This window comes from Lemur catta, chromosome 9 (genome assembly GCF_020740605.2).
Source record: "Lemur catta isolate mLemCat1 chromosome 9, mLemCat1.pri, whole genome shotgun sequence".
Taxonomy (NCBI): Eukaryota; Metazoa; Chordata; class Mammalia; order Primates; family Lemuridae; genus Lemur; species Lemur catta.
In genome coordinates this window covers 22394341-22421613 of record NC_059136.1, presented here as the reverse complement: position 1 = coordinate 22421613, position 27273 = coordinate 22394341, and the positions used below count along the sequence as shown (strand labels likewise).

Sequence of the window (27273 nt, the reverse complement as noted above, 5' to 3'; positions counted from 1 at the left end):
CAGGACTCTGCCTCAAAAAAAAAAAAAATAATAATAATAATAATTCTCTGGCATTTTTCTTTTTTTTTTACTTTATTATTATTTAATTGGCACATATCAATTGTACTTATTTATGGGGTACATAGTGATGCTGCAATTCATGTAATGAACGTATAGTAATCAGATCATAGTAATTAGCATATTCATCATCTCAGATATTTATCATCTCTTTGTGTTGGGAACATTCAATATCCTCCTTCTAGCTATTCAAAACTATAAAATATTGTTGTCAATAGTCATCCTATAATAATGTAGAATAGTCGAACTTTTTCCTCCTATCTAGCTATAATTTTGTATCCTTTAACAAACCTCCCTTATCCCTCCTTTTCCCCTACCCTTCCCAGCCCCTAGTATCCTTTGTTTTACTTTTAACTTCTATAAGATCAACATTTTCTAGCTTCCACACACGAGTGGGAACATGTGGTTAACTTCTGTTCCTGGCTTATTTCACTTAGCATAATGTCCTCCAGTTCCATTGGTGTGGCCACAAAAGGCAGGATTTCATTCATTTTTATGTCTGAATAAAATGTCTCTTGTGTATATATAACCACATTTTCTTTATCCATTCATTTGTTGTTGGGCACTGAAGTTGATTCTGTATCTTGGCTATTGTGATTAGTGCTGCAATAAACATAGAGGTGCAGATGTCACTTCAACATACTGATCTCCTTTCCTTTGGGTAAATGCCCAGTAGTGGTATTGCTGGATCACATGATAGTTCTATTTGTGGTTTTTTTTTTTGAGGGACCTCCATAATGTTCTCCATAGTGTCTGTACTAGTTCACATTCCCACCAACAGTATATGAGTTCCCTTTTCTCAACGTCCTCACCAGCATTAGTTATTTTTTGTCTTTTTGATAATAGCCATCTTAACTAGGGTGAAATGATACCTCATTGTGGTTTTGATTTGCATTTTCCCAATGATTAGTGATGCTGGACATTTTTTCATGTATTTGTTAGTCATTTGTATGACTTCTTTGGAGAAAAGTCTGTTCAGATCATTTGCCTTTTTTTAAATCAGATTTTTGTTGTTACTGAGAAGTTTAAATTTCTTGTATATTTTAGATATTAACTCACTGTTGGATTAATAGTTTGCAAATAATTTCTCCCATTCTGTAGGTTGTCTTTTCCCTCTCTTGATTGTTTCCTTTGCTGTTCAGAAGCTTTTTAGTTTGGTTTAGTCCCATTTGTTTATTTTTTCTTTTGTTGCCTGTGCTTTTGAAGTTTTATTCCTAAGCTCTTTCCCAGACCAATGTCCTGAAGTGTTTCCCCTATGTTTTCTTCTAGTCATTTTATAGTTTTGGGTCTTACATTTGGGTCTTTGATCCATTTTGAGTTGATTTTTCTATAGTGTGAAAGGTAAGGATCTAGTTTTATTTCTCTGCGTATGGATATCTAGTTTTCTCAGCACCATTTATTGAAGAGTCTATCCTTTCCACAGTGAGTGTTCCTGGCACCTTCATCAAAAATCAGTTGGCTATACATACATGGATTAATTTCTGGGTTCTCTATTCTGTTCCATTAGTCTATGTGTCTGTTTTTATGCCAGTACCATGCAATTTTGGTAACTACAGCTTTGTAGTATGTTTTGAAGTCTGGTGGTATAATGCCTCCAGTTTTGTTCTTTCTGCTCAGATGCCTTTGGCTATTCAGGGTCTTTTGTGATTCCATACAAATTTTAGGATTTTTTTTTCTATTTCTGTGAAGAATGACCTTGGTATTTTAATAGGGATTGCATTGAATTTGTAGATTGCTTTGGATAGAATGGTCATTTTAGCAATATTAATTCTTCTGATCCATGAGCATGGGATGTGTTTCCGTTTGTATCTTCTTCATTTACTTTAATCAGTGTTTTGTAGTTTTCTTGTAGAGGTCTTTCACCTCCTTGGTTAAATTTATTTGTAGTTTTTTTTTTCCAGGTATTATATATTGGGATTGCTTCCTTGATTTCTTTTTCACTAGCTCATCGTGCATGTATAGAAACACTACTGATTTTTAAATGTTGATTTTGTATCCTACAACTTTAATTTGTCAGTTAAATTAATTTATCAGTTGAATTAATTTATCAGTTCTAAAAGCTTTTTGGTAGAGTCTTTAGGTTTTTCTATATATAAGATCATGTAGTCTGCAAACAGGGATAATCTGACCTCCTCCTCTCCAGTTTGAATGTCCTTTATATTAATATTTTTCTCTTGCCAAATTACTCTGGCTGGGACATCTAGTACTATGTTGAATAAAAATGGTCAGAGTGGCAGCCTTATCTTGTCCCAGTTTTTGAAGGAAAAGCTTTCAGCTTTTCTCAGCTCAGTATTATGTTAGCTGTGGATTTATCATATGTGGCCTTTATGATGTTGCTGTACTTTCCTTTTATGTCTAACTTATTAAGAGTTTTTATCATGAAGAGATGTTGAATTTTATCAAATGCTTTTTCTCTGTGTGTTGAAATTATATGGTTTTTGTCCTTCATTCCGTTAGTATGATGTTTAACATTTATTGATTTGGGTATGTTGGACCATTCTTGCATTCCTGGGATAAATCCCACTTGATCATGGTGTATTGCCTTCTTGATGCCCTATCAGATTTGGTTTGCTAGTATTTTGTTGAGGATTTTTGTGTCTATGTTTATCAAGGACATTGGCTTGTAGTTTTTTTGTTTTTTGTTTTTTGGGGGTTTTTTGGGGGGGTACCTTGTCCAGTTATGGTATCAGGGTTATACTGGCCTCATAGGATGACTTTGGAAGAATTTTCTCTGCTTTAATTTTTTTTGGATAGTTTGTGAGAAGAATTGGTATTAACTCTTCTTTAAAGGTTTTGTAGAATTCAGCAGTGAAGCCATCCCAGTCCCAACTTTTCTTTGTTGGTATACTTTTTATTACTGATTCAATCTCTTACTTTTATTGATCTTCTCAGGTTTTCTATTTTTTCTTGGTTTGATTTTGGTAGGTTGTATATGTCCAGAAATGTATCCATTTCCTCTAGGTTTTCAAATTTATTAGTGTATAGTTGTTCATAGTCTCTAATGATCCTTTGTATTTCTGTAATATCCATTGTGATGTCTCCTTTTTGTTTCTAATTTGTTTTACTTGGGTCTTCTCTCTTTTATTCTTAGTCCAGTTAAAGGCTTGTCAATTTTGTTTATCTTTTCAGAAAACCAACTTTTTCTTTAATTGACCTTTTGTAATTTTTTTTTAGTCTGAATTTTTTTTTTTTTTTTTTTTTGAGACAGAGTCTCACTTTGTTGCCCGGGCTAGAGTGAGTGCCGTGGCGTCAGCCTAGCTCACAGCAACCTCAAACTCCTGGGCTTAAACGATCCTACTGCCTCAGCCTCCCGAGTAGCTGGGACTACAGGCATGCTCCACCATACCCGGCTAATTTTTTTATATATATATATTTTAGTTGGCCAGATAATTTTTCTATTTTTAGTAGAGACGGGGTCTCGCTCTTGCTCAGGCTGGTCTCGAACTCCTGAGCTCAAGCGATCCACCTGCCTCGGCCTCCCAGAATGCTAGGATTACAGGTGTGAGCCACTGCGCCCGGCCCTGAATTTTTTTTATTTCTGCTCTGATCTTAATTTTCTTCTATTAATTTTGGGTTTGGTTTGTTCTTACTTTTCTAGATGTGTTAGATTGTTTATTTGAAATGTTTGTAGTTTTTTGATGTAGGCATTTATTACTTTAAACTTGCCTCTTAATACTGTTTTTGCTGTGTCCCATAGGTGTTTTTTTCTTTTTTTTTTTTTGAGACAGCATGGGCTAGAGTGCCGTGGTGTCAGCCTCACTCACAGCAACCTCAGACTCCTGGGCTCAAGTGATCCTCCTGCCTCAGCCTCCCGAGTAGCTGGGACTACAGGCATGCGCCACCATGCCCAGCAAATTTTTTTCTGTATATATTTTTAGCTGTCCAGCTAATTTCTTTCTATTTTTAGTAGAGACGGGGTCTCGCTCTTCCTCAGGCTGGTCTCAAACTCCTGACCTCGAGCGATCCACTCGCCTCGGCCTTCCAGAGTGCTAGGATTACAGGCGTGAGCCACCGCGCCCGGCCCCCCATAGGTTTTTATATGTTGTGTTTGTATTTTCATTTGTTTCAAGAAATTATTTATTTATTTATTTATTTTTATTTTTGACAGCCAAGTCTCACCTTGTTGCCCAGGCTGGTCTTGAACTCCTGGAATTAAGTAATATTTTCACCTCAGGCTCCCAAGTAACTGGGATTATTGAGCCACTGAGCTCAAATTATTTAATTTCATTCTTGATTTTTTTCCTTCACCCATTGGTCATTCAGGAACTTGTTTAATTTCCATGTATTTATATAGTTTCAAATGTTCTTCTTGTTATTGATGTCTAGTTTTATTCCGTTGTGGTCAGATAAGATACTTGATATATCAATTTTTAAAAATATTTTTGAACATTTGTGTCCTAATATATGGTCAGTCCTGTAAAATGTTCCATATGCTGATGAAAAGAATATGTATTCTGCAGCTGTTAGGTGAAATGTCTCTGTAAGTATCTGTTTAGGTCCATCTAGTCTGTGGTGCAGTTTAAATTCGATGTTTCTTTGTTGATTTTCTGTCTAGATGATCTGTCTATGGCTGAGAGTGGGTTGTTGAATTCCTCAACTATTATTGTATTGGAGTCCATCTCTCCTTTTAGATCTAATAATATTTGCTTTTTATGTCTGGGTGCTCCAATGTTGGGTGTGAATATATTTACGTTATATTCTTTTTCTGAATTGATTCCTTTGTTTTTATGTAATGTCTTTCTTTGTTTCTTTTTATAGCTTTTGACTTGAAGTTTGTTTTGTCTGCTATAAGTTTAGCTACTCCTGCCTGCTTTTGGTTTCTGTTTGCATGGAATATCTTTTTCTGTCCCTTCACTTTCAGTCTGTGTGTGACTTTACAGATGAGGAGTTTCTTTCATTCTTTCTTTCTTTTTTTTTTTTGAGACGGGGGTCTCACTCTGTTGCCTGGGCTGGAGTGCAGTGGCATCATCGTAGCTTACTGCAACCTCAAACTCCTGAGCTCAGGCAATCTTCCTGCCTCAGCCTCCCAAGTAGCTGGGACTACAGGCACATACCACCATGCCCAGATAATTTTTTCTATTTTTAGTTGTCCAGCTAATTTTTTTTCTATTTTTTTAGTAGAGATGGGGTCTTGCTCTTGCTCAAGCTGGTCTCGAAGTGTTTAGCTCTTGAAAACCATGAACCCTGGCAGGTAGGAATTTGTTGATGAGCAGTTCAGACTTGATCATAGATATTGAGAAAATCATATAATTTCTGGTCTTTTTTTATTTGACTTGTGAATCATCTCAGTGTTGAATTAATTATTTTACATTACTGTTTCTACTTGAAATAATATTTTCACTTTGTAGATTATTTCATTTTCAACTGACTGGTAAAACGTAATGAGCTTTCCAGGCCACTGTTGGAAGTGTTTTTTCCAATGAAATTGTGACTTCTCTTAGTGTTATAGTTATGCAGTACGGTAGGAACTTAACTTTAAAGCGTCCTGCTTAAGGTATTACTCTGTTCCGGAAAAAAGTAGCTTATGTAATGTGATATTTAATAATGAGCTTTGCAGTTTTTTAACAGAGGGTATAAAAATGTTTAGTTTTGCTACACTGTAAAGGTAAAGGTAAAGAAATAGGGTGGACCTTCATAGGCCACAGGAAAAATAATAACAGGCTGTCTTAGGATGACATTACTTACTATTTCTTAATGTTACTTAATATTGTTCACCAGAACATAGTTCACTTTACATATTTCTTTGTTTCAGATGCAGAAAGAAAAAGCTTGTACACCCTCTTTCTGGAATCTGTACAGTCCCGGCTTCGACATGGAGAAGATTCCACTCCACAGGTTCTTACTGAGCAGCAGGCAACCAAAGAGAACCTAATCAAGATGCAGTCCATTGCTGAAAGGCATCTTGAACTGGATGATATTCATGATCCCCTGCTTGCCATTAACTTTGCAAGGTGATGCACACCTGCAGGATTTTCAGTGATTGAAATGGCAGAATCTGTGCAATGTTTATAACTGTTTGTTTTGCCAGTAGAACTTTCTAGCCTTAAACGTAAAAGCTCTTGTAGCCTATTCTGATGAACAGAGTACAAGAGGATGTTCTGTTCCCTTATTTCAGATGTATAGTGTGGCCTCTGTGTTGTTTGTGAAAGTCCACATGCTCAGCCCTGCCATCTTGCCTCTGTCCCCTCAGGCCCCGGGGGTGCCGTCACTCGCCCCAGAGATGCTGCTGAAAGTCCAGGTCACAGGCGAGTGTCAGGCACACCTTGTGTCAGGGTCTCCCTTGATGTTAAACGTGTCTTGGGCTTCAGATGCTTTTAGGCACTTAGACTAGTGGAATAAGTCGTTAATGCCCACACAGTGCTGACTTTCTGATGGCCAGCATTCGCTGTGTGCAGCCCTAATAACTAGGATGACCTCCTCCAGTACCTGACCTGACGCAGCAGCGACTCTGAAAGACTGGTTTACTCAAAGGATATTTTGAGGAGAAGGGTTTTTCTCTTTCTGTAATAGTTGGCAATTTTAGGACCAAAGGTAAAAATGGGACTCTGGGGTTTTGACTTAAATTCTGTTGAATTCATAAAAAGAAGACTCTTATTTTTTTCTTGAAGGTTGTATTTGGAGCAGAGTGACTTTCACGAGAAGTTTGCTGGTGGAGATGTATGTGTGGATAGATCGTCGGAATCTGTGACATGCCAGACTTTTGAATTAACACTGAGATCTTGCCTTTATCCTCATATTGATAAGCAGTATCTAGATTGCTGTGGAAATCTCATGCAAACTCTAAAAAAAGATTACAGGTGAAAAGGAGTAATTTAGTTTTGGAAGTAGTCAATAGCTGATTGTAGTTTAAGAACAGTTGAGATTATTTTAAAACCTGTATTTAAGTCAGTTTTTATTAGAGTGGGAAATGGATATGCAGTGAATGATTTTTTTGAAAGGATCAATTGACCATCAGTATTTTCATAACTATGTTGTGAAATTTAATTTTGTTTATTTCTGAGAATCTATCCCAAAAGAAATACAAAAAAAGCTTATTACACAAAAATACCCATCACAAAGTTTTCTATTAGAATGAAAAACATGAAATTACTTAGTAATAGATATTAGTTCTTTAAACTGTGGCATATCTGTATCCATGTATGAATTTTGTAAAGTTCATAAAAATTATGTTGATTAAATAGTAGAATATATAATATGGTAGAACTATATTTTTTTAAATGCATAAAAAAATACTGGAAAGAAATACTCCAAATATTAACTGTAGAAATTCATGCATGGTGGGATTTGGATAAATTTTCTTTTTGTTACATTTTTCTGACTGCCCAGTTTCCTATTTTCTTTTCTTTTCTTTTTTTTTTTTTTTTTTTTTTTTTGAGATAGAGTCTTGCTCTATTTCCCGGAATAGTGTGGTGGTGTCATCATAGCTCACTGCAACCTCAAATTCCTGGGCTCAAATGATCCTCTTGGCTAAGCTTCTTGAGTAGCTGGGGCTTCAGGCATGTACCACCATGCCCGGTTAATTTTCCTATTTTTGGTAGAAATGGGGATCTCGCTCTTTCTCAGGCTGTTCTTGAACTCCTGATCTCAGGCGACCCTCCTGCCTCAGCCTTCCAAAGTGCTGGAATTATAGGCATGAGCCACCGTGCCTGGCCCAGTTTTCTGTTTTCTATAATGATACAGAAAGATAACATTTCTTTCTGATTATTTAAGAAAAATGTGCTATTTTTATTATTGAAAAAAAGTCTTTAAGAGGGGTTAATATTTCTAATTTTAGTAAATGTAGACTATAAACTTGTTTTACTAAAAATGTCAGGGTGTAACACCTGGCATTGTTCCAGAATCCTGCCTTATGAATGTCAAAGATCTTCCTGTTGCTTATTTTCTCTCCATTCAGGTTGGTAGAGTACTTGCAGGCCATGAGGAATTTTTTCTTAATGGAAGGTGGAGACACCATGTATGACTTCTACACATCAATTTTTGATAAAATAAGAGAAAAGGAAACCTGGCAGAATGTGTCTTTTCTTAATGTCCAACTCCAAGAAGCAGTAGGACAGCGTTATCCTGAAGATAGTTCACGGTAAAATATGGAAGGCACCTTTTTTAAAATTAGTATAAAACAAACCATTACCAGGAAGTCTTCAATGAAATACATATATTATTTCATCCTCACACTATCCCTATGCATCTTACTAATATTATTTTTCATATTGGAAAATTGAGGCAGTGGGTAGCTAAGTGACTCCCAGTAAGTGAGAGAAGACGAGGTAGGACCGTGCAGCCTGCAGGGTCCAGTGGCCTCCCCCATGGGCTTGGAGCCTGTGCTTCCTCTCTCAGCTCCCACACATCACTGGCTGCCAAGTTCATCAGTCCTGCCACCCAGGGACCATCCCCTGCGCTCTCAGGGCTGGCTCAGAGCTCTCCTGATGGCCTGTGGCTCTCAGCCTTGCTCCCTCCCACCAGAAGGGACTTGAGCCTCACCTGAGTGACTACAGAACACCGGCACCGACCTCCACCACACATGCTCAGGCTCCTCATGGGTGCCTCCTAATAGATGGGCTGAGCTTTGTCTCAGGAAAGAGAGAGCTTTTTACTGTCTGGCTCCATTTTCCCATCCTTGTGTCTTACACACATGCACACCATCCTCTCTCCTGCCACACTTTGTACTTTAGGGACTTGGAAATATTTCTGGGTTCCCCAAGTGCTGTTCTGCCCCCCTGCCCCCCCAATGACATGCTCTCCTGTTCCCAGGTCTGGCAGTGGTCTGCACGCTCTGCGTCTTCACGTGTCTACACTGTGCTGGGAGCCCCAGAAGGGAGGAGAGATAAGCTCTCTATCGCCTACTTAGCTCAGCATCTGACAAAGTATTTAGCAGATGCCTCTTGAGCACTGAGTGAATGCAAATGTATCAGACTGTTAAGAGCTAAAAAAAAATTCTGACTCTGTCTTGGAACAAATCAGCTAATTCATAATCACACACTGCCCTTTACAGCTCTGGCTTAAGGTTAACCCCTCACTTTACACCCTCCGTAGTGTGCATCCAGGTGTCATCTCTTAGTACCTCTGTGACTGGAAGAGTTGGCTCATTTCTCAGTAACCACCAATGGGACTGTTGTGAGGATTAACTGAGACAAGGACATTTTCAGTGCCTGGCACATGGACATTTCCATGTATGTGTTAGTTGCTTTCTTTCACCTGAGAGTCATTCAGCCCATCTCAGGAACCCATGGATAAAGCAGTCCTGACACCTTTGCTGTAGGAGGTGGCATCTCATCCCAGTGGGGCTCGAGAAGGTGCAAAGCTCACAAGCGTGGCTTACCTCACAGGATATTCTCATCCTCCCCCAACCCCTGTCCTGAGCAGAGGCTTCATCTTCTGAGCCTGTTGCCTAAATTTTACCAGAATTAAGCTCCCGGCCTATTACCATTATATTTTCTTCCCCAACTTTGGTCTTTTTTTCCAGTTAACTTATTACCATTGTTAAGTATCTCTTTTATAACTAAACTCATTATTTAGAAGCTTTCCTCCTCCCCTTATTTCTAAAACCAATTTTCTGTTCCAGAGTATATGTTAGAAAATACACATTTGTTGGAAATTTGTGTTCCTTTTATGAAATGCAGTATCTTTTTCTGAATGTTATGTAAATAAATGTTAAAATACTTATTATTTTAAAAGATATTTCTATATGCGATAGTACTTCCACAAACTAAAACTGAAACTTCTTTTATTTAGTCTATCTATATCTTTTGAAAATGTTGACACAGCTAAGAAGAAACTACCTGTTCATATCTTAGATGGTCTGACCCTGAGCTACAAGGTATATACTCATATTCTTTGTACAAACATTGTTTTCTGTTAAAATTAACACATTCAAGTAATCGGTTACTTTTTATTCTAATTTTCTGTTTTTGTTTTTATAGGTCCCATGGCCTGTGGACATTGTCATAAGTTCAGAATGTCAAAAAATTTACAATCAAGTGTTCCTTCTCTTATTGCAAATAAAGTGGGCAAAATATAGTCTGGATGTTTTGCTATTTGGTGGTAAGATTTGCTTTCAGCACATAAATTGTAATTTAATTTTAGCCCTGGGAAAAAGAGGTTGTTGGTCTTTGATTGTTTTTTCTGTGTAAGCAAATGCCAAAATGAAGAGTATCATAGCAACAGTGTTACAAACATCAAGTATCTGAATAAACTATCAGGAAGTTGTATGTACATTTGATCCAAAATGCAACAACTTGATTAGGAATGTAGCCAGAATAAATATTCTTCTTGGGTTATGCAAAAATTTCTAGTGAGAAGTTAATGGGACTTTTACCTATTTCATGACAGTGATAAACAAGAGTGATAAACAAGAGTGATACAGGGAACTTTTCACACTTTGCCTTCCAAAGGCACTGAAGTCCGGTCCCTGCTGTGCCTGTGCCAGGGTGCTCTCTGCAGGGCTGCTGCGCCCCTCAGAGTTCCCACCCCGTGTGATGGTGCCGTCGCTGCTCTTCCCACCCAGTTTGTTCTTTCAATCTTTTTTAGAGCTGGTTAGTACTGCTGAACAACCACAACTTAAAGAAGGCCTTCTGCATGAACAAGACATAGCTGCTCAGTTTGGACCACAAAAAGAACCAGTAAGACAGCAGATTCATCGGATGTTCCTCTTAAGAGTGAAGCTCATGCATTTTGTGAACAGCTTACACAACTACATCATGACCAGGGTTTGTGTCTACCCGTCTACCTCAGTTCTGTCACCTTATTTATACAGTAGAGTCCACAAAATCCTTACTGATTGTGAAAATGGAGCATATAACAAATTTGATCATAAAATAACATGGCAGTGGGGAAAATGTTTTTTTAAAACATACCAGAATATGTGTACTCAGAGACTGTTGTCCCTCCTCTCCAGTGGCCCCTTGGTGCAGCTGCAGCTCCCCTTTTGAAATTGTCTTCAGAACTTGCTGCATAGTCCTTTAAATTTCATCAGTGGTGACAACTGTCCCTAGAAAATGTCTTCACTATTTAATAACAGCCCAAATTCTCAGGCTAGTGTGGTATGAAGGAAGAAGATGCAGCCAGATCATATACTTTTTTCTTAAAAACAAGAAGTCACTACAAAGTAAATGAAACTGCTTTTCTTATACATCTTAAAACCACTTCTAGAGGAAATTCTGAAAGAGGAGTTCAGATATTTGAGCAAGAGCAGTATTATTAGTGGACAGTACTGATTTGTGGTTTAAAATTTAGAAACCCCCTCATTCATACCCATTCTGGTGTATGAGTTCTAAGACCCTTCTTGTTTGGATGAAGTGACCCCTGAGGCGTGTGTGTTAGGCAGGAAGGGCACGGCAGATGTGCTCTGTGCTCCTCCGGACTGTATTACTGGCCTTCACGGGGCTGGCCCTACACCCTTAGTTCTTAAGAGTAAATGGTAGGAGTTTAAGTTTCTTCCTAGTTTTTTGGTTTTTTATTTGAAGTATGTCTGTGCTCCTTTTAGAGAAAGACCAATATATGAAAAATGGAACTTGTAAAAACATGTAAGTGTATTGTAATTATTTGTATTATAAAAATAATACTTACATTTATAACACATTTACCTCATAATTTTTTTTAAATCAGTGCATCTTCTATACAGTTTGATGTACTTGCCCCATCCCTCAGAAAATCTGTTAGTCCAGAGTTGGGCATTCAATTCCCTGTGCAAGTAGGTGTCCTACGAGACTGGCCCCACCGTCCTCTTAGGATCAGAACACATCCAGTCAGCCTGTAAAGAATGGTACTTCATGAAACTTTACAGATATGATTATTGAAGGAAGAATTTGAGAGGAGCAGAAGAGGTTGGTAAAAAGTTCTGTGTGCAGCACAGGAGTCCTCAAAGAAGTCTGCTGATTGAAGCTTTTCATGTTTCTCTTCCAAGATTCTGCACAGTACAGGGCTGGAGTTTCAACATCAAGTTGAGGAAGCTAAGGATTTAGATCAATTGATTAAAATTCACTATAGGTATTTGTCAACCATCCATGATCGATGTCTGCTGAGAGAAAAGGTATGTGAGATTTCTCCTGTAAATGTGGCCATGAAAGCAGGAGGGAAGCTGGGCATGTAGGGATGTCTGTCTGCTTTGGGATTTTGTGATTACAAAGCTTCTGTCCTGCAGAATATTCTTTAAGGAAGGACGAGATCAAATGAGGTTGCAAACGAGCTCCCTGTTACTGGAAATTACATCTAAGAGAAACATGAGAGCTGTGTTTCGACAGTTGACCTGTGTTGTACTTGAATTCATTTGGAAAACTGTCTGCAGTTGTGGAGTAATCGTGTATTCAGCTTAGTGTGAATATATGCAATTATGTAATATTGCAACCATTGGAATTACTTGTCCCAGTTTCATTGGTGAATTTAAATGGCCATCCCAGGAAACTGGTAACTTGCTGTGTTGGTTTGGCTCTACTGCTAATGCCACCTGTATTGTGTGCATAGTAAATACATGGACCCAAACCCAAGTGGGCTTGGTTCAGAGCCTAGCATCCTTCCTTATACATATAGAAGGTAGTCGCTGTGTGGATGCACTTTTTCTGTGACACTCATTTAAATTAGGTAAAAATGTTGGTGTCAGTGTCCAAACCTAGTTACAGAGTCTGTGTTCTGTCTGACTTTGGTCTCCAGGTCAGCTTTGTGAAAGAAGCTATCATGAAAGTGTTGAACTTGGCTCTCATGTTTGCAGACGGTTGGCACGCGGGCCTGGGGGCTTGGCGGTAAGTATGTAGCTTAAGAAGCGTCTGTGTGGTGACCATTTTAGCTTCTCTTTTAACTGCCTTCATTCAAGGAGGCTTTTGTCATCTGGCAATACATCATAACCACTATATTTAAGAAGAATTGACTTTGTTCACTAAAACTAGACAGCATCAAGTTTTATGTATTTCTTAGCTCGGCAAAGTGGTGCCCACTTGTGGTCCCAGGTCCTTGGGAGGCTAAGGCAGGAGTGTCACTTGAGGCCAGGAGTTTGAGACCAGCCTGGGCAACATAGCAAGATTCCATCTCAAAAAAAAATTGCATAATTCTTTTATGAGAGGTAAAATAATAATAAAAATCTGGTCTTTTACTTAGGACAAACAAATATTCTTAGACTATATTCATGTTTTGTTGTATAAGTTTTGTTAAATTTTTATTATGGACACCTTCAGGCATCTACAGAAGTGGGGAGAACAGCATAGCAAACCCTATGCACCCATCACCCTGCTTCAGCAGTATCAGTGAGGGCCAGCTGTGTCATGTCTGCCACCCACCCCCACTCACATTTGCTGAATTATTTTAAAGCAAATTCTGAACATCATGCTAGATTGTAATCCAAAGTTGTATCTTGGATAAGCCCTAAAAGATATTGTATAACTTAGAGTGTTTGTTATTCACATGTGTCATATATTAATAGAAAGGCAAATGCCCTGAAGCCAAGGGACAGTTGAGGACCCAGGAGCTCTTCCTTCCAGCAAGGACCATCCTCTACTGTTAAAACGAATGTACAGTTCAATATTTTGTCCCTGTCCTGTTATAAAATGAATGCAATGATAATTCTGCTGTTACTTTCCTGAATAAAAGTACATGTCTGGTTGACCAGGCTGTTAGGATAGTTTGTACTTAGTTCGTATTGGTGAAGAGGTGAGAGTTCATTATGGTGCTAGTGTAATTCAAAGTCTTAACCTCTGTCTATACTCTAAATGAACAAACTAAGACAGTAGGTAAAAATGATTGTAAGGGTGGAAGTAGAAGTCTTACTTGTGTGGTTGTTGGTGTCTCAAAGCGTGTAAAATAATTTTGCTTTCTGTGTCACTATGGAGTGGAGGAAAAAATAACACTGCACATATGCTTTGCTAAAATTGAACTCTTTCAATTTCTTCTACAAATAAATTGTGAGGAAAAAGCAGGGTGTGAGGGGACTTAAGAAGAATATCAAGCACCGTAGTTTATGAAAGTTCATTGATCCTGATTCAGACTTAAAGCAGAAAAGTGGGGCGGGCGTGGTGGCTCACACCTGTAATCCTAGCACTCTGGGAGGCCGAGGCAGGAGGATCACTTGAGGTCAGGAGTTCGAGACCAGCCTCAGCAAGAACAAGACCCCATCTCTACTAAAAATAGAAAGAAATTAACTGGACAACTAAAAATAGAAAAAATTAGCTGGCCGTGGTAGCACACACCTGTAGTCCCAGCTACTCGGGAGGCTGAGGCAGGAGGATTGCTTGAGCCCAGGAGTCTGAGATTGCTGAGAGCTAGGCTGATGCCATGGTACTGTAGCCCAGACAACAGAGTAAGACTCTGTCTCAAAAAAAAAACAAAAAAAAAAAACAACACAGCAAACAACAAAGGCAGAAAAGTGAAAAATTGTGGAAGCAATGTGAAATTTGCTTGAATACCAATTGATTATTTGATGACATTAAAAAAGCATTATTTTTAAGTAAATGGTATTGTGGCTTGTTTTGAAAGGAGCCTTTATATTTAAAGTATACATTTATACTTATGAAATATTTATAACTGAAATGCTCTGACGTCTCAAATTTGTTTCTAAATACTGGGGTGGGGCTGTGGAGGTGTAAGCCTGGTACCTGGCATGGGTGCTGGTGAAGACTTGGTGCTGGGCCGTGGAAGCCTACTATGAAGTTCTGTCTTGCATGTGTTTGACATTTCCCTTTTCTTTAAAAAAAGGGAATTTTATTAAATAATTTCAAATTTTAGGGCTTTTTGTTTGAGTAGCATTGTTTGTGCGACACGTGGATGAGCATTGTCTTGTAAGAGGATTGGCCTGTCTCTGTTGACTAATCTCGGCTGTTTAATCACAAGCATCCTCATTATTTTGTCCAACTGGTTACAGTAGACGGCCACTGTAATATTGACAAGGTTTCACAAAGCTGTAGTGGATAATACCAGCGCTGGACCACAAAACAGACATCATTAGCTTTTTTCAATGGATATTTGGTTTTGGACTGTGTTTCAGCACTTTATCCAGTCATTGTACAGAACACTTGTGATTGTCAAAAAGAATATTTTTTATCACACGTAACAATATGGTATAGAAATGGATTGCCTTTATGTCATGACAACAAAGAAAGAGAAGCTTTTTCTTTTGATATTTGTTTATGTACTACCCATCTATCCAGCTTCTTTACCTTGTCGATTTGTTTTAAATGGTCTAATATTATTGGAAGAGTAATCTCAAACCTTGTAGGTTGAGATGGATTCGCTTCCACTACAGTTTTTAGTTTATCATTATACACCTTGGTCTCAAGTCATCCACGTGGCTCATTTTTAAGATTAAAATCACCAGAATGGAACTTTTAAAACCATCAATGTACTGTGTGTTCATTAGCCACATCTTTTATAAACTCTTTGTTGATATTTTGAGCTGTGTTGTATTGATGACAGAACTCATATTTGGAAGTGTATAACTTTTGACTTATCTATGGTTGTACAAAAATTTTTCCAAGAAAACACTTGGAAGATAATCACAAGTCTAAACGTGCGTTTGAAAGAATGAGTATGTACCTTTACAATAAAAATAAAACAAGAAGTGTCAAAGTGAAGTGTCACAGATGTCAACTGTCAAACTTAGTATTTAAGGGGACTGGACATTTCATACTTAATAACCTGATACTAACCTCCTGTGCACTTACTTAAATTGGAATTTACTTTTTTTCCTAGGATGGAATCTATAGAGAAAATGGAGTCTGATTTTAAAAACTGCCATATGTTTCTTGTAACGATTTTAAACAAAGCCGTCTGTAGAGGATCTTTTCCCCATTGTGAGTATATCATGTTAGAATATTACTACTTGTATATTTTCTTGTAGCTTAGTCTGTGTGTCATTGTTACTGATTGCATGAAGAAGAATTAGAATTTCTCACCATTTTCAAAACTGAAAAGTTCCTTAGCAGTTGTGCCACGCTTTGAATTACTTTTTCAGAATTACAGTGAGGTGAGTGAATATCAAATGTAAAGCACTAAAATTAAAGATCTTACTTTCTAATATACCATTGGTTACATCAGTATATTTCTAAAACTAATATTAAGTAAGGCAGATGACAGAATAGATTTCTGTCACACTTTACTATCATGTAATTTTTGTAACTATTGCTTTTCAAAAGATAGGTTTGTTTCTGTTTTCCATTTTTAGCAATTTTAAAACTCCCAAGGCTGCCTCTTGTCACAAGGAAATGTGTACCTGACGGTTCAGAACTCAGTGTGTGAAGTAGGCAGAGAGGTCTGGGGGGACATGGGGAGAAGACAGCCATGTAATCTGCAGAAATAAAGAGCAAAGTAGTATCTTTTTGCCTGACTTTTTTTGGTAAGGTATACCGTTAATCTCTCCCATTTCTGCATATTCAAATTGTAATACACTTATTAAGCATAGCTGAACATTTAAAAAATACTGTTAGAATAGTGTTAGGGGAGTCATTAATGCATTTGTCCATTTTTGCATTGGGTATTATGCAAGAGGTTTCCATTCATAGGTTAGAACGTGGCACTTTGTTATGAAGTGACTCCTGATTTCATGACTTATGGGACAGGTGTGATTGATTTGTTCAGTGAAATGCCTAGATTTTTTTGTTTTCAAAATTAAAATTATTTGAAATAGAATAAATTGTGTTTTTTCCACTTATATTTAAGAAATGAAGGTAGTCATTTTTATTATATGTTTAAAATAATCAGTTTTTTAATTAAAAATAGAACATATGTTTAAATAGAATTTTGAATTTACTAAAGCCTTATTTAAACATTTTAAGAATATTTAGACCTTATTTTTTAACCTTAGTTTTATTCTTCCCACAGTGGAATCTCTAGCACTGTCACTCATGGCTGGCATGGAACAAAGTCGAATGTCTTCAGTAGAATAAATATCTCAGACTTCATCTTCACTCATTCCACCATATGCAGCTGAAAAGTGGGAATCTTTTTATTTTGGTTCATTTTAAAAACTTATCCACAACCTAGGTAAATGGATTATAGATATTTTCTCTGAAAATTATTGGGTAGTGTATAGGGTTATGTATGTAAAATTGTGTAAATAATGCAAGTATATATAGGCTATTTACTCTTACATTTCTTACTGTAAGATACAGATTTATGGTATTGATACCTTTAAATATAAATTATATCATGTTTGAAAATGTAATTATTGGTATTAAAAATAAAACACTTAAAATTCCTTTATACTCCTTTTGCTGCTGTACTTCAGTCACAGAAGTTTTTTATATTGAGTGTTACATGTTGTCTTCCCTAAAAGTTGTCCTAGATTTGCCTATCCTAGAAGTGTTTATATTTTTTTATGTGCCTGGGAAGTTCCAAAATTGAAAATAGCTTCAGCCAATATCAATGAATGTAAAAAGCCAACCTCACTTAGGGCCAACTATTGCTACATACTGTTGTCTGGCATTTCTGAGCAATTTTTATGAGCTAACCAGTTATATCTCAAATAAATTATACTTACTGTTTAATTTTTCCACATTTTCTTGGTATGCTTCTTAGCATGTGTATTAGTCAGCATTCTCCAGAGAAACGGAACCAGTGGGATAGAGAGAGAGAGATAAAGAAGAGATTTACTATGAAGTATTGGCTCATGCAGTGATGGGCTAAGAAGGCCCATGATCTGCCATCCGCAAGGGAGGCCTGGGACAGCCAGTGGTGTAGTTCTTGTCCAAATCCAAAGACCTGGGGACCAGGGAAGCCAGTGGTGTCCCAATCCGACTTCAAGTGCTCGAGAACCAGGAGCACCAGTGTTGGAGGGCAGGAGAAGAGAGGGATGTCTCAACCCAAACAGAGAGCAGATCTGCCCTTTTTCTGCCTTTTTGTTCTATCCAGGACTTGAGCAGATTGGATGATGCTCACCCTTATTGGTGAGGGATCTTTGTTCAATCCAACAATTCAAATGCTAAACACTCTCAAAGCCAGGGCCCCAAATAATGTTTCGTGATTCATTTGGGCATCCCTTAGCCCAGTCAAATGACACATAAAATTAACCATCATAGCATGTTTCTAATACTTAGGACTCAGTACTATATTTGCTATTATTTCTTTTTTAAAAGCAACCACTGAGCTCCAAATAGCCCTCAGAGCCAAGCACCAGCACACCCTTCCTTTTAGAAATAATCTTGACCATCTTGAAGCATCATTTCCCATATGCAGAAGGCAAAGCCTGGAGACAAGCCTACTCAAGTTCTGGACTTTACTCCTGAGCCTCAGAAGAAATTCACTGAGGAGGGCTTCAAACTCCAGGGGATGAACAGCTCCTTCCAGGTCTCAAGAAAATACCATTGCATAGCCCAGCAACTGTAAGGTATGTGAAGTTGCTTGTGGTCTGCTCCTGTAAGGCTGTCGTGATGAAGGGGCCATCATTTAAATAGAGGTGGCCTGGCTTTTTTGGTAAAGTTCTTTATACTTAACAAAAAATCATCACATCAGATATACTAAAACACACTCTTGCTAAACTGAGTTACCAGTGTTTCTAAACCTGGGATTAGAGGATACGTTTGGGGGGGGTTGTTTTTATTTTGTTTTTTTGAGACAAAGTCTTCTTTGTCACCTGGGCAGTGGTACAGTGTTGTGATCATAGCTTGCTGCAACCTCCTGCCTCAGCCTCCAGAGTAGCTGGGACTACAGGTATGTGCCATTATGTCTAGCTAATTTTTTTATTTTTTGTAGAGACAGGATCTTTGCTCTTGCGCAGGCTAGTCTCAAGCTCCTGGCCTCAAGCAGTCCTCCCGCTGTGGCCTCCCAGAGTGCTAAGATTATAGACATGAGCCACCATGCCCAGCCAGAAGGTAAATATTTATGAAAGGAAATATTTTTACTTCAGAAAATTAGTATTTGGAATTTGTTGTCACTTAAACTAAGATTTTATTCTGTATCTATATTTGCCCTTTTTTTGAGACTTTAGAGTTTTCCAGTGAAGATTAGCAAGTTTACGTTGGGGGAAGAGCAGACTTTACAAACTGTCACCAATTGGTTACTTTGAGAAGCAGCTTCTGAGGTGAAATTAGATGTGAAACTGCCCTGTAGACAGAAGGGAGAGGGAGCCCAACTGGCCAGAGAGGAAAGGTCTGCAGTGCAGGTTAGTGGAAGTGGCCTGTCAGGTTGTCCTGTGTTGGGGAAGATAGCCATGCCTTTATACCCCACCTCGATCAGTCACTGGTGGGGGGTCGCTGGGAAGAGCACGACCTCTGCAGCGGAGACAACCCCAGAAGCAGCTGCAGGTGAGGCTCTCTGCAGACAGCACTCTCAGGAGAGAGAGTGACAATTCCTTCTTGGAGAAGGATCTGGGCATGACATCATCATATCAGCTACATGCATCAAATGATTGAGTTTTCTGAATAAAAAGGTATTTTTACGCTAAATCTAAGTAAGACCTGCTCTTAGCTCGTTTGTGTGGAAAAGCTAACGCTGTGATGTACAGTGCCCTATCTTAGGTGTGAAATGGCTTGGATCTTTTTTTACTTAATTTTTCTTATTATTCTGTTGGGACTTTTATGAGGTTTTTTTTTTTTTAACCAGAAGCGTTTTTCCAGTCAGGCATTTAAGGAGCCTGTAAGTCATCACTCCCAACCATACAAGAAAAAAACCAAAACCAAAAATTAACTCTTCTTATAGCCATCAGAAAATTGAGGTCACTAAGCAGTATAGTAAAGTAGTATTTATTAGAATGGGGGTGATGGGTACATGGGTGTCCACTATAAAGTTCTTTCAACCTTCCTCTATGTTTAGAATTTTTGATAATATGTTGGAAGAAACAATATCATATAACGGCATTGAAGTTTTCGGCCAGGCACAATGGTTCATGCCTGTAATCCCAGCATTTTGGGAGGCTGAGGCAGGAGGATTGCTTAAGCCTAGGAGTTCAGGACTACCCTAAGCATCATAGCGAGACCCCATCTCTACAAAAAACGTTTTATAAAATAAAGACAGGCATGGTGGCACATGCTTGTAATCCCAGCTACTTGGAAAGCTAAGGCCAGAAGATCACTTAAGCCCATGAGTTTGAGGCTGCAGTGAGCTATGATCTGGCCTGGGCAACAGAGTGAGATTCCACCTCAAAAAAAAAAAAAAGAAGGAAAATACCAATTTTCTAGGAATGCATTTAATGCAATATATATAATTCCTTTACATTGAAAACCATAAAAGATTGCTTAGAGAGAGTAAGACCAAAATAAAAAGAAACTCTGTTTATGAATTAGAAGATTAATATGGTTAAGATATCAGTTCTCCCTAGCTGGTCTATAGAATCAGCCCAATTCAAGTTAATTCCAACAGGCATTTTGTAGAAATTGACATGCTGATTGTAAAATGAATATACAAAGGACCTAGAATAACCAAAGGAGTCTTGAAAGATAGGAACAATGTTAGAAGATTTACATTACCTGATCTTAGGACTTTCTGTAAAGCTACAGTAATCAACATAGTGTGGTACTGACAAAATTATACCTCAATAGACTTGACTTTTAAAGAAGAAAGTCATTTTATAAACTAGTATTAAATAGAAAACATTTCAAACTAAAGTTCAATATAGCATTCTAATTCAATGGAAAGAATCTGACCAGATTTGTAATAAAACAGCACAATTGCACTTTGTCTCATATGCTAAAATATAATATGTATGTGAAGACACGTAGGTTCATGACATGGATAACCCCTGTGTTTCAGTGTGCTAAGTACTCACCCACGCAACAAGTATTGAGCACCTACTGTGTACCTTGCCTCATGCCAGACACTGAGCATAACATGGTGGCCAAGTCAGACACAGGCCTGATCCCAAGGATCTCACTCCGTGGTGAGGAGGACGACCAAATAATAAACAAATACACAATTCTGATGAAGGACATATCTACCTTCAGTAAATTAATCACACCTGTCATTTTCACCAACAGAGGTAGGAATTCCATGTTCATTGGAATACATCCTAAATGGCAATTTAATCACCCGAACCCCTCTCTTTCCTCTGTTTCCCTTGTTTATTTTAGCTGAGATGTGAAACTAAAATGAAACTTAAAAATTTGGCCGGGCGCGGTGGCTCACGCCTGTAATCCTAGCACTCTGGGAGGCCGAGGCGGGTGGATCGCTCGAGGTCAGGAGTTCGAGACCAGCCTGAGTGAGACCCCGTCTCTACTAAAAATAGAAAGAAATTATCTGGCCAACTAAAAATATATATAGCAAAAAAAAATTAGCCGGGCATGGTGGCACATGCCTGTAGTCCCAGCTACTCGGGAGGCTGAGGCAGTAGGATCGCTTAAGCCCAGGAGTGTGAGGTTGCTGTGAGCTAGGCTGACGCCACAGCATTCACTCTAGCCTGGGCAACAAAGTGAGACTCTGTCTCAAAAAAAAAAAAAAAAATTGCCTTGCATGGCACTGGTATTGTGTGGCTAATATTGGGACTTGTACCCATATTTGCTATCACTGTAATAAAAGATATTTTTTAAATGACTTCTGAGGGATGCCAAAGGCCAGGAGGGCTCCAGTTTGCAGTTTGCAGGAGTGTGACCCCTCTTGCAGTATTTCCAAACATGGAAATACCTTAGACATGCAAAGCACTCAGTGTGCCGTGACATACAAAGGAACATGTCATGGTTTCTGCCCTCTAAGAGGTCATAATTTAGATAAGGAGATCTGACATTTATTTATGAAAAGACAGCCTTGATTTAATATCCAAATGTCATGGTTCTCCAATGTGAGTGAGCACCAGAACCACCTGGAGGTCTTGTTAAAACACAGGTTGCTGGTCTCCACCCCCAAAATTTCTGACCTAATAGGTCTGGGGTGGAGGCCAAGAATTTGCAGCTCTCAGATGGTGCTGTTTCTGCCGGTCCAGGGGTCACAGTTGGACAACCACTGTCCTGTGGAATAAAAAGACAAGGGCTTCTAAGTGTCAGAGGAGAAAGGGATCAAGTCAGAAGAGCTGATCAAAAAAGCTTTGAGTGGCTATCGATAACTGAACTAGGCTCAGGAGGGCAAGGTCATCTGCTTTGGGAATGGCTAGTATAAAAGTGAAACAGTGAATGTGCTTGAGCACAGTCTGGGTCTCATGGAGAGTTCATGAAGAGTGGTGGGAAAGAAAGTTGGAAAGATTGATTGCATTAAATTGTAGAGGGCTTTGGGTACCATTAAATGTGTCAGTTATGACCTTTTAGGCTGCAAGTAACAGAAATCAACAGTAGTATCCATTGCTACACAACAGATTACCCCAAACTTAGTGTTTTAAATAACACTTGTTGTCTCACAGTTTCTTTGAGTCAGGGGTTTGGGTATAGCTTAACTGGGTGCTGCTGGCTTAATCAGAGTGTCAGTCAGGGCCGGGCATGGTGGGTCACGCCCATAATCTTAGCACTTTGGGAGGTTGAGGCAGGAGGATCGCCTGAGGCCAGCCTGAGCAAGAGCGAGACATCCCCCACCCCTTTCTAAAAAAAATAGAAAAAATTAGCCAGGCATAGTGGTTTGCCTGTGTTCCCAGCTACTTGGGAGGCTGAGGTAGGAGTTTGAGGTTGCAGTGAGCTATGATGATGCCACTGCACTCTAGCCCAGGCGACAGAGTGAGACTCTGTCTCAAAAAAAAGAAAAAAAAAAAGCAAAGTGTCCATCAGGGCTGCAGTGATTCCAGCGCTCGAAAGAGAATCTGCTTCCCAGACTCAGGTCCTCGCTGGCAGTTGTCCAGAGACATCAGTTCCTCACCATGCGGGCCTCTCCACAGGGCTGCTCACAGCACGGGAGCCAGCCTCCCTCAGAGCGCTGGCTGAGAGACCCAAGATGTAAGCCATGGTCTCTTTACAGCCTTTTACTGGAATGACATCCTCTCACTTCTGCTATGTATTCTATTTGTAAGTGAATCTCTAAATCCAGCCCACATTCAAGGAGAAGGGCTTACATATGGAATGGGTACCCCTTAGAGGCTACCACAGTCTGCCCTCTGGCCTCCCAATCATTCATGTTACTTGAAACATCAAAGTACAGGCACTCCCTTTCCAGGACTCCCAAAAGTCATCCCATTGCAGCATCAGTTCAGAGTTCAGAACAGCACCATCCAGACCAAGTTCAGGTGCTGATGGGGCATCTCAGCATAGTTCCTTAAATACAACTCCTCGCTCATTGCCTTCAAATCTGAACATATGTGACACTAGAGAGACAAGTGATCTCCCCCACACGCTGATAGGCAATGGTGGGACAAGCATGGGATAATTACTACAGACATTCCTGTTCAAAGGTGGTGGAGAGGTGGAATGTGAGGTGGTAATCCCGCTGAATGAATGCTGACGTTCCTCAGCGAGGTCTGAATGACTCTCCATAGCTCCTAGTCCTGCCCTCTGGTGTCTTGGTTCTGCATTCAGTCATCTTTCCCTTTTCCTAAAAGGTTTCACATTTTCAGCAGAATTGTTTTCTCTGCCTCTTCCTGACAATAGACTCCTGGAAGTCCAAAAGCCTTTCCTCAGTCGTAAGATCTGTTTCTTTCAGTCCAAGCCAGCAGTTTTTCTGGTGACATAATACTATTAAAAACTCTGTGGGTCTCCTGTGAATCTTTTCAGGTTCACTCTGTTAGACAAAACCATAACCATAAATTTCTGTGACATAAACCCCTCTCTGCCTTGGATTCCTCCTGAGTAGCAACCTTCCTGAGTTTCCTAAAGACCCTATTGTTTGAGAGGATCTGTGAGACACATTCTTAATCTATTTACAGAGCCTTTTGTGTCACTGAATGATACTCTGAGGCACAATTTTTTATTTTTATGATGTCTTAAGAAAAGATTCTATAGTCACATCTTGAGCTCCATCTTTAGACCATGTTTTCTTGGCAGTGCCATGTATTTGATCTTTGCTCGACAGTCATTTTTTATTTTAGCATCATTCGCCACTTAGGCTGAGAAATTTCAAAACCATTAATTCTGTCTCCTTTTTATTTAAACCATTAAATCGTTCTCTCAGATTATTGCTTCTCCTCTCACATCTTACTATAATCAGCAAGAAAAAACCGGGCAGCATCTTTAATACTTTGCTTAAAAAAATCTCATTAGCTAGATCAGTTAGTTCATTAGGTATAATTTGTCCTTTCCAGGTAAATTGCAGGCAACAGCATTGCTAAACTTTCTGCTGTTACTTAACAAGGATCTTCTTCCTTCTATTTCTGATAACATTTTTCTCACTTTCTTCTAAGCCCTCTTCTGCAAAGCCCAAAACTGTGAATAGTGTGTTCAAGACACTTCAAGTGTCAGCAACACTCACTCTCCTCATGCCCCAGTGGCAAAGCCACGCCCACATTCTAGGTTTTGCTACAGAAGCACCCCCTTCTGGACCAAATTCTCTATCAGTCAAGGTTCAGTCCAAGAAGCAAGAAGCAGAACCACTAAAATATATATCTAGATAGATAGATAAATATCCTGTATATGTAGATAATCATGGACTCATGGGGATTCTGCTACACGGATTTGATCTTACACATTTAATAGTGTAAACTGATTAATCATTCTCCACAGGGCCATTTATTGTCTGCATCTGATGCTGAAGCTCAGTGGCCACAGAACAGGCAGTTGAGAAAGAGAAAGAACAAGCTGGCATCTGCAATTACGTGCCGGAACCCCATGCGGATGGACCAGGCCCCATCTAGTTCTTGCTGCTTCTGACCTTGGTGGTGTGGATGTGCTACAAAAGCTGGGGCCTTTCTTCATGAAGCTAAGTCACACGCCTGATGCAGGAGTCAGAGGATCCAGAGGAAGGCGGTGTTGCAGGCCTGGCCACTGTCTTGTGTTAACAAAGTGAACCACGAGATACACAGCAACATGTGCGAGCTACAAGACAGCTGCTGTTTCCCTACTCCCCCTAAGTTGTAGGGGCTGGGCCTAGAAGAAACGATGGCTGGAAAGAATGTGAGCAAGGTGAATGAAGGGTCAGGTGAAAACGCCTGCCCGAGCTGCTTGTTTGCTGAGTGCAAAGGTCACCTGAAAACAGCTGACCTGTATGGAAAGAAAGGATGGATGGATGGAAAGAACGTGAGGGTCAGGTGAAAATGCCTGCCCAAAGTTGTTTGTTTGCTGAGTGCAAAGCTGTTTTCAGCTGACCTGTATGAAAGTTGTTAAAGAAATTAACAAAGGGCCCTGACCCTTTGCACATGTCCTTGGAAATAAATACGGGGAGGAACTTAGCCGAGGAGGCTATTTTCTCCTTTAAGTTTTAGTCTCTCCTCTTCTCTCTAAACACTATGTCATAGTTTTGAGTAATCATTCATTCCTTGACTACCGACCTCAGGAGAGAAAAAGTAGATGCAACACCAAGTCTCTCTTGAGAACATACAGGAAAGACAATTCTGGTAAACGTAGGTCAGCTTAGCCAACTCAACACATTACAAAGCCTCCACAACAGTTGGAGCTACCCTTAAGTTAAGAAAGGATAATTTATTGTCAAGGAAAATCCTCCTATAATTCCAAGGGCAGGAATGTCAGATTTTGAATCCAGAAATGGACGAGTGTTTCATACACACGGAATGCTCTCTCTCGCTCTGTCTCTGGTTTCTACTTCTCCAAGCTTATTAGCTTTATTTTTTTTCTTAGGAGAATATCTTTCTCTGCTGCACTTTTCCTGTGGTGGCCGGAGGATGATTGCTCATAGCTCCCAAATGCATGACTAGCTCTTGGTTCCTGTCTTGGCCTGGGTTCCCCAGAAACACAACCGGAGACAAAGATGCATATGCTTCCACTCTGAGGGAGCGCGGTGCCAGTAGCAGGAGTCAGAAAAGAGTCAGTGAAGGGCCAGCAGGTGTGGGGTGCGCCAGCGAGCTGGCCACAGCTGAGTGCGCCCGGCCTGTCTCTCAGAGGTGCCCAAGAAACCATGTGGACTGTGTCAGGAAGACAAGAATTTACCTGCCAGCTCCCTCTCACAGTAGTCAAAGGTTGGCCTCAGGGGATGTGATGTCCTCTGCACATCCACACTGTCCATGTGTGAGTTCCAAAGGCTGTGGTGCCTCTTTGTTGACAGGGAAGCCCCAGGGCAGGAGTGAGATGTCCAGGTGGGGTCCTGAGGAGCGGTGCAGTTGGGGTTTTGGTTAGAGTCCATACAGCCCCGCTCCAAATGAAACACAGGCCCTGCAGACAGGAGACTGTTCCATGACTGAGAAAGTTCCAATTCTAAACTCCCAACCAAGGTTTGCACATTCAGTAAACTTGGGTCAGGTGTCCACCCCAGGTTTAATAAAATGTAGCAAGAAATATGAGACCACATTATACAAACACAGCTGCTGAGATCCTATTACTGTGGAAGTGGGGGCAGGGGATCAGCTAAGAAGGAATTAAGGGTCCTCTTGGTTAATACAATAAGGTGTTAAAAAGTATTGATGCTGGAAATAAGACTAAGTTATAATTATTTGAAGATAATATAATTGTCTTCCTAGAATGACCACCCCCTCAAAAGAACAAAAGATAATGCTGTAAAACTAGTTAGAATGCTTTCTTATATACCAGTAATAGAAATATACCAATAAGTTAGAAAATACACTGAAGTGAAATAACCTATAACTTAAAACATTCCTGCTACATTCAGGCTAAGGTGTGGGGACTTTCTCCTGTGCCAAATGAGGAATGTATCAAGATTAGGATCAGCTGCAATGATAAAAACCCCAAAATACGAAGGCCATAAAGAAGGTAGAAGTTTCTCTCTCGTGTAAAAAAATAAAGTCTGGAATTAGTTCAGCTCAGGTTCCAGGGACAAGGTCCTAGGCTTCTAACTTTGTGGCCCCCTTTCCTTAGCACAAAGCTGTCATTCCAAGTTTCATGAGAGTTGCTTTAACATCTGCATTCCAGCCACAGGAAAAAGGAAATGCTGGAGACTGACATCTCCTTTAAAGACAACTTCCAGACCAGCCTGAGCAAGAGCGAGACCCCGTCTCTACTAAAAATAGAAAGAAATTATCTGGCCAACTAAAATATATATATATAAAAAAAAAATTAGCAGGGCATGGTGGTGCATGCCTGTAGTCCCAGCTACTCGGGAGGCTGAGGCAATAGGATCGCTTAAGCCCAGGAGTTTGAGGTTGCTGTGAGCTAGGCTGACGCCACAGCACTCATTCTAGCCCGGGCAACAAAGCGAGACTCTGTCTCAAAAAATAAAAAATAAAAAAAATAAAGACACCTTCCAGAAGCTGAACACTCCATTTCTGCTTAGATCCCATTGGCAGGAATTTTGTATCTACACCTGATTGTAGAGAAACGTGTACCTAGCTAAAAAGGCAAA

General features: G+C 39.5%; 1 protein-coding gene and 1 long non-coding RNA gene across 6 annotated transcripts in view; both read left to right on the top strand.

Annotated features, from left to right (window-relative positions):
- Positions 1-17566, top strand: part of TUBGCP5 (tubulin gamma complex associated protein 5) — a 37917-nt gene extending 20351 nt beyond the window's left edge. For 2 of the 5 annotated variants that reach the window (XM_045561098.1, XM_045561097.1), the window contains exons 14-23: positions 5810-6008; positions 6666-6854; positions 7952-8134; positions 9787-9871; positions 9975-10095; positions 10582-10760; positions 11957-12082; positions 12700-12788; positions 15724-15824; positions 16852-17566. In XM_045561098.1, the coding sequence (XP_045417054.1) occupies positions 5810-6008; positions 6666-6854; positions 7952-8134; positions 9787-9871; positions 9975-10095; positions 10582-10760; positions 11957-12082; positions 12700-12788; positions 15724-15824; positions 16852-16916 (1337 nt within the window). In that variant the 3' untranslated portion in view covers positions 16917-17566. Of the gene's footprint in view, positions 1-5809; positions 6009-6665; positions 6855-7951; positions 8135-9786; positions 9872-9974; positions 10096-10581; positions 10761-11956; positions 12083-12699; positions 12789-15723; positions 16128-16851 lie in introns of those variants that run through there. The other 3 variants (XM_045561100.1, XM_045561099.1, XM_045561101.1) reach the window with 2 other exon arrangements.
- Positions 17567-18027: 461 nt separating this feature from the next.
- Positions 18028-25224, top strand: LOC123644825. The gene is made up of 2 exons (XR_006737291.1): positions 18028-18355; positions 24528-25224. It is a non-coding gene; the product is annotated as an uncharacterized LOC123644825 (long non-coding RNA).
- The last annotated feature ends 2049 nt before the right edge of the window (positions 25225-27273 follow it).